General features: G+C 45.9%; 1 protein-coding gene across 1 annotated transcript in view; it reads right to left on the reverse strand.

Annotated features, from left to right (window-relative positions):
* Positions 1-2,171: 2,171 nt before the first annotated feature.
* Positions 2,172-7,118, reverse strand: part of Frmpd2 (FERM and PDZ domain containing 2) — a 77,120-nt gene continuing 72,173 nt past the window's right edge. The window contains 2 exon segments of the mRNA XM_010622624.2: positions 2,172-2,339; positions 6,227-6,287. Coding sequence (XP_010620926.2) covers positions 2,172-2,339; positions 6,227-6,287 — 229 coding nt within the window.

Genomic DNA, 7,118 nt, shown 5'->3' on the forward strand with positions numbered 1-7,118 from the left:
CTTAGTGCTTCATTTGCTGCATTGCTTGCTGCTTGCGGCTTTCGCTGCCTCCTTCCTGCCATAAACTTTCTCTTCTGTGATGCCCTTCTGCCATTCCACACTCCTTTGAGCTAGCCAAATATGCACTAAAATCTCTACAGGCCGGGTATTTAGCTCAGTGGTTTTGCCACTTGCCCTGCAAGCACAAGGACCCGAGTTTGATCCCTGGTACCAAATAAATAAAGTCTCTACAAATTGTGTGCTGAAATAAACTCTTCTTCCTTTAACTTTGGGTGTCAGGCATTTTTTGTCTCAGCAGCAAGAAAAGTAACCAAGGCACTAAATATTAGTCTTTTGTTGGATATATTGTTTATGAATACTTTCTCTTAGTTTATAGCTTATCTTTAATCTCTTACCAGAATCTTTATAGAACAACAACAAAAAAAGCTTATAGATCATGCTTTTTGTGTCAGACTAAAGAATTCTTTACCTAGCCTTAGATATCAAATATTTTCTCCAATTTTTTTTACAGTGAACTTCAGAATAAAGTTGTTTATGACCTCAAGATATGTTGCTGAAATTGTGACAGGAATTGCATTGGTCCTATAAGTCAATTTAGGGACCAGTGACATTTTTACTACTTAAAATTGATTAGTCACTTCTGCATTACAGTTTAATGCTGAATATGTATGTGTATCAGCAACCTCACCCCAGTAGTGTGCTAGCATATAATAGGGACTTACTAAATATTTATAGCAGGGATGAAGGACAAGAGGGCCAAGGGAAATCTTGAAGATTCTGGACCAGTACTCCCCAAAGATGTTCATACAAGCAATCATATGCTAAGCCTGAAAAAAATTACGTATTTCTATGCTTCCTCCCAGTCCTACTGATTCAAAACATCTAGGGGCAAGGCCGTGAATCTGTGTTCTCAACATCCTCTGTAGTTGATTCTCAAGCACAGGTGAGTTTGAGAGCATTTGGTGGAGAAGCCAAAAGTGGAAGCTGTGTGCAAGGAGTGAGCTGAGTGCCCTGGGAGTCACCATTCTTCCTGACACTGGCCCTGAAACCAAGCACCTAGGGCTGCAGCCAAGTCCCCTATCACACATTAATATGCACTTCAAGAGAAATGGCTCAAACCAGGTTTATGGGCCTGGAGGAATCTTTTCCTACAAAGAGAGATACTCATTTCATTTGAATCTTTATCCCTCATTTCTTCTCCAAATAGGAAAGAAGGAACCACAGTTCAAAATTGTAAATAATATCATTTATTCACTTCATTGCATTCTTAATTAATTCCCTAATTGTGAGGCACTGAAGCTTGAGAGAATCTGAAAGAAAACTTTTCACTTCCCAGGAAATTTCTTTTCTGTTTACAAGAAAAAGTCATAACCTACAAGACTTTTCTATCATGAAGAGAACAGAAAGATTAGAAATGAAAGTGCATAAAGAGCAGTTCATAAATTGGATTTTGGAGCAGAGTATTTTTTAAACTTTGTTTCTGACTGGTTTCTCTGTCTGTGTCTCCTTCCCTCTGTGTCTCCTCTGTGCACCCCCATCTTTCCCCGCTCCCTTGTTCCCTCCCTCCCCCAGCTGTATCTGTGAGATCTTGCCTCTGCCATATGTCCCCTGTCACATGGTGCCAAGTATGTTCCAGGTCTATTTCTTTTGTACATTTGCAAATTCATGTGGTTTAATTTTTGTCATGGTTGTGGCGATCTGTCTTAAGGTCTGATCACACTGGATCTACTACTTCGTTCTTTTCTCAACATTCTCATCTTATTTTTTCTTCATATAATCACTAGAATGAGGTTTTATGTACAAAAGAAAAATCCTTTTAAAGGAATGTATAACTCTTTGGGTTGTATAGGAAGGGTGCAGAAAGATATCAAAACACGTTTCCCCCATGGGCTTTGGGCAAACTGGGGCATTTTGAGAACTATAGGAACTCCTTCCGTGATTGTGGAAATGAAGTAAACAGTGCAAACCAAAAGCTTCATCCATCCAGGAAGTGTGCACCAGACATTTGCCCAAGGCACCTTTTTGGAAGAGGTTGGTTGCCAACTCCTTTCTCTAGGAGAAGCCCCCAACCCCATCCCAACACACACACACAGAATTTCCCTTGATTGAAGTCTCAGAACTGTTCAAAATGAGCCCCAGGAATGACAGATGTCCTCGTTTAGAATTAGCCCTTAACACCTGGGCCAGTAGCTCCATCCCAGGTCATCATCTTTCCTGGTGACAGAGTCGGTGGGCACATTCTCTGGACCAAAATCATTTGAGGTCTCTTCCACCAAAGGGATGTCATTCAGAAACCCGAAGGTCCTGCCCCAGGAGACTGGCTGGCACTCTGTGTTCACCTAAAACAATACACAGCTTTTAGTGGGTGGCCTCATGATTTGGCCTGCACCCTTCCCTAAAGTGAACAGTTCAGTCCCTTTCTTATAATCTCACTGAACTATGTGCTTGGTATTTTTATTTACTTATTTTACTGTTGTTTTGTTTTTAGCCTCATAAAAGAGAAATGGAAGCCTTATGGTAGAAATACATATAGATTATGCAGAGTGCTATGGAAAGACGCACTCTATGGGAAACATAAAAATGTGCCAAAGGTACAGCCATGTGAATGTAGATGAATCCCCTGTTCTCACTATATGATCCTGGACAAATTAAATAAACCACTGAACCACTTATAAAACAAATAAAAAATACCATTCAAAATTTATGTGAGGAATTAAATCACAGAAACTAGTTTCCTACTATAACTGTTTTAATGGTTCAAATAAAATAATTTGGGTATAGGTTTATTATGGTTTAAATCTATAATGTCCCCCAAAGCCTCATGTGCTCATAGGTGTTGGGAGGTGATTGGATTATGGGGCTTAGAGCTGACTGGTTAGGAGACGGGGTCTAGTCAGAAGAGGTGGGTCACTGGGATGTAACTTGGGTTTATCTCCCTCCCCAGCTCCTTCTTCATTCACTTTGCTCCCAGTCCACTATGCCACGAGCAGCTCTCCACCATGCCCTCTCCATAGCACCCTAACTGGGAGCCATCTATGACTGAAACCTGAACAAACTGTGAGCCAAAGTAAGCCTTTCCTCCTTTAAATTTTGGATGTGGGATATTTTGCTTCACCAATGAGGAAACTGACTGAGGGTTTATAGGATATACTAAGCAAAGTCCTCTTTACCTCCTCTGAGACCTCTCCCCACTCCCAAGGTGAATGAGAGAATGGATACAGTGGGGATCCTTAACCTTTTGCTATGGGCCTTTTGGAGAAGGTGAAGAATGCTCGGAGCTGCTTTTTCCAAAAGAAGCACAAGTGTCTAAATGTGGGGGTCCCTGAGCACATGTCCCTGACCATGATGCAGAGCCTGGAACATCAGCACCTCCAGACCACCCTCTGTCTGCAGGGGAGGATCTGACCTGCTCTCCTTTTTGTGCAGGACAAGAGAGTACGATAGGACTCATCCCAAGCCATGCCCCATAGGAGGCTTAATCAGTTCACCCAGTCCCTACCGCCCTCACTGTAAGTGGGAACTTCTCCCCATCCCATGTCTCATGTCAGGACACAAGCCTAGTTCCATTGTCTATGTAGAAAAAAATCAACACAACTGAATATGTTCAAAAGTTGGCATCATCTCACAGAAGCAATTTCCCCCTTTAGATGTGTCATAAAAATAGCTAGCACTTTCTAAACTCTTGGCACGTGTTGTCACCCAACCCTTACAGTGACAGCACAAGGCAGGTCTGGTTGTCTCCAGGAGACAGGCTGCTGCAGGTCACCCAGCTAGTTGGGGCAGAGCCAGGCTTGAAGCTGGACCCCCACCCCTTCCCAAATGGTCTGACCCTACTTCTCTGTTCTGTGCCCAGTGCTGTAGTCCTTAGCTCCTGCCTCTGACCTTAGTTCCTGTGGCCAGAGAGGGCTCAGCCTTCTTTTTCCAGTTACCCCCCCCCAGGCAGCCCCTTCCCGCTGGGAAGGTTTCCCCTCTCTCCCTCCAGTTTTGTGAATTCATAATGTGCCTTCCAACCCTGTCAGGGTACCCAGCTTCCCCCACAAATGCCAAGCACCGCCTTCAAAGCCTTGGAATCGTCCTATTAACTTGTTGCTTCCTATTTCAGATGAGAACCTATGCTTTTAACATCATGTTTGAATTTCAAATATCCACCCCCTTATCAGCTTGCCTGCTATCCTCCTCCAAGAATCCAGTTCAACCACTTACCATGGCAGAACTCCCTTCCATACAGCTGGGGAACTGTGGCTAGATTACCAGGGATGAAAGTGAGCAAGTGTGTTTCAATTATCCCAGAAGCTTCATACACAGAAGCCTTGGTCCCTTGCAGTGGGCCTTGGAAATAGGTTTATGTGAAAGCTTCCTGACCAGTCAGCATTTTTGCTCTGCGACTGTGCCCCTTATGCTTTACCAGACTGTTGGCTATTTGCCTACAGAAGTCAGTTAACTTCATCCACTCCAGGACCAAGGTCTGTGCTGCCCTTGATCCCCCTTCCTGTGTTCCCACCCCAGCCTGGTGGCACCATCTCAGATTCAGGGTCTTCTGGCATTAATAAATAGTTTTCTTTTTGTACTGGGGATTGAACTTGGGACCTTGAGATTGCGAGGCACCGCTGATCTAAATCCCCAGCCCCTGCACTTTCTTGATTAGGATCTGCACCCATCACTGTGGAGCAGTGAGAAGGCCCTGTTGTCCAACACAAGACTCTTCTCAGAAATTTACCCAGCAGGGTCATTTGCAGCAGATAGGACTGGAATGGGCTCTGTACCTGCAGCCCCCAGAAGGGGGGCCTAGGGTATGAGAGTATGGTCACACTCAAGCCAGGCAGCACAGCAAGACACTGGACATGTGAGCCCTGAAGTGGGGGTCCAACAGCTAAATTTCTCTCCTGTGTAAAATGGAGCAATAACAGTCTCACTTTATAGAGTCACTGTCATAGAACAAGGGCCATGTTGAGCACTCAGTGAAAATGGCTGCTGAGATGTCCCCTGGGGGGGGGCCATCAGGAAACTTGGTGGACTGAAAATATGGAGCCTCCTGGGGAGGGTTCAGCTTCGCCCTTCCCAGACCACACAGTACCCACCTGAGGGTATCATCATTGCATCCTTGGTTTCTTCCAGGTCTTCCCACTCACTCTCACTCCCCTGGCTCCCTTCCAGAGGACAGGACTCTGGACAAATGTCCTCAGAACAGATCTGTGGCAATGGAATGGTCCCCGAGTCCAGCTCCAAACAGTCTCCACAGGACAGCTGTTCTTTGGATGTGCAATGGATGGTCAGGTACTCTTCATCCTCCCAGGTGAGGGAGAGGGCTTCCAGTGGACAGCATGTGTTCCCTTCATGGTCCCTGTCCAATCCCAAACCAGAAAACAGAAACTGTGTGTCTTCCAACCTCAGTCAGAAACTCCTCACCCTGCCTTCTGCATGATGCAGCATGTGAGACCCAGCCAGGGTTCAAGCAGCTACTGCCAGAGGTGGCTGTAGGCACTGAGAAGCAAACAGTGAAGACGGTATGGCCACTGTCCTGAAGGAGGCCCCAACATTGTGAGAACAAAGAGCAGCATACATATATTACAGTCCAGGTAGGAGGCAGAGGCAGCTAAGAGCATCATAAGAGTATCAGGCGGCTTCCCGAGCTCAGGGGACTGCAGGGGACTTGCCGGAGGGTGTGGCATGGCAAGCAGAGCTATGACCCAAGTCTAGCACAGACTTTCCACTTGATAAGCAGAGCAGCCCAGAGCCTGGACGAGCTTATTAACTCCCCTAGGACCTCAGTTTTCTCATTAAAAAACACCTGGAAGGTCCATAGCTGTATAGCATGGCTAGGATGCTGACATGGAATGACCCCATTCACAGCTCTCATGGCTCCTGGCACACAGTGAGTTCGCAGTGGATATGGGGGCTATTGTGACTGTGGTGGTGATGACTGTTCCAGCAAAGGATTAGAGGAACAGAGCCAAAGGACACCAGGAGCCACTTGAGCAGGTGACCTTTACAGCACTTTGTGCAAATATCAGGTCCTTTCCTGAGCACTGAAAAAGTGCCTATTTAGGGAGGCAGCCAGCTGGAGTGACATTTACTCCCTGTGTCACAGAAGGACAAAGGAGGCAGAGGAGCAGTTTGGCTTCTTATCTAGGGATGCAGCTGCAGGCAAAAAGGTGACAGAATGAGCCTTCTGGGGCTGCCCCCAGCTCCACATACAGGGCAGGGTGCTTTGAGCAGTTCAGCAGACCTGCACAGGGGTGCTCAGAAAATATGTCACAAGTCTAGTTAGAGAGGATGAGAGGGAGAATCTAAGAGAAATGAAGAGATTAGTTTTTGCCAACTCCCTGGATTCTTGCTTCTCAGTCTCCTTCACCACCCCCAAATCCTTGGGTTGGCTTTGTTACATCCGCCACATCCTGCCACCTCCCCTTCCCCTTCCCAAAGTGCCCTTTCTTTTAAAATGGTCTCTGATGCCCCTCAGTAGCTACAAGCCCCCACCCAAACACCCCGACACCATCTGTCCTGGCCTGAGTTTTGCTGTGAAATGGACACGATTTACATTCATGAGAGGAAAGGGGTAAAAGTGCATTTTATGTAAATATATGCATGCTCATGTGTGTAAAAAAGATTCTACACGGACTAAATACAGAGAAAGCTTCGCTTTCAGGAAAGAAGTATTTAAAAATTGCCAAGTGCTTGGAGGAGAAATTGATTAGAAAAGTACTTTACCAAATTATATAGAAACTATGCTATCTTATAAACATAGAAAATAAATATCCAGGAAATTTTGTCAAAAAAACGGGAAACCAGACCTGCTACCCAGCCCCCTGTGCCCCACCCTGAGGGTGTACAGTGCTGCTGGTCACTGTGCCACCTGGTTGACACCCCCCTACCTCCTTACTCCCTTCACCCCTCCTAATGAGCTCTCTGGCTTTCTTGTGAAGCTGAAGCTGCTGGTGCTGTTTGGACAGAGACCCAGAAACCACCAGACTTGGAGACAAGAAGCAAGCAGGCAGCCCATCTAGGGGGACTTGATGGCTCTGAGGGTGAAACTATCTCTCCTTCCAGCACAAGTCTGGAAGAATGACAATCTTTCCTTCCACCCTTCCACACAGGCTATGAGGCTGCTCTTGGAGATC

This window comes from Fukomys damarensis, unplaced genomic scaffold, assembly GCF_012274545.1.
Source record: "Fukomys damarensis isolate Sample0158 unplaced genomic scaffold, DMR_v1.0_HiC HiC_scaffold_1, whole genome shotgun sequence".
Classification (NCBI taxonomy): Eukaryota; Metazoa; Chordata; class Mammalia; order Rodentia; family Bathyergidae; genus Fukomys; species Fukomys damarensis.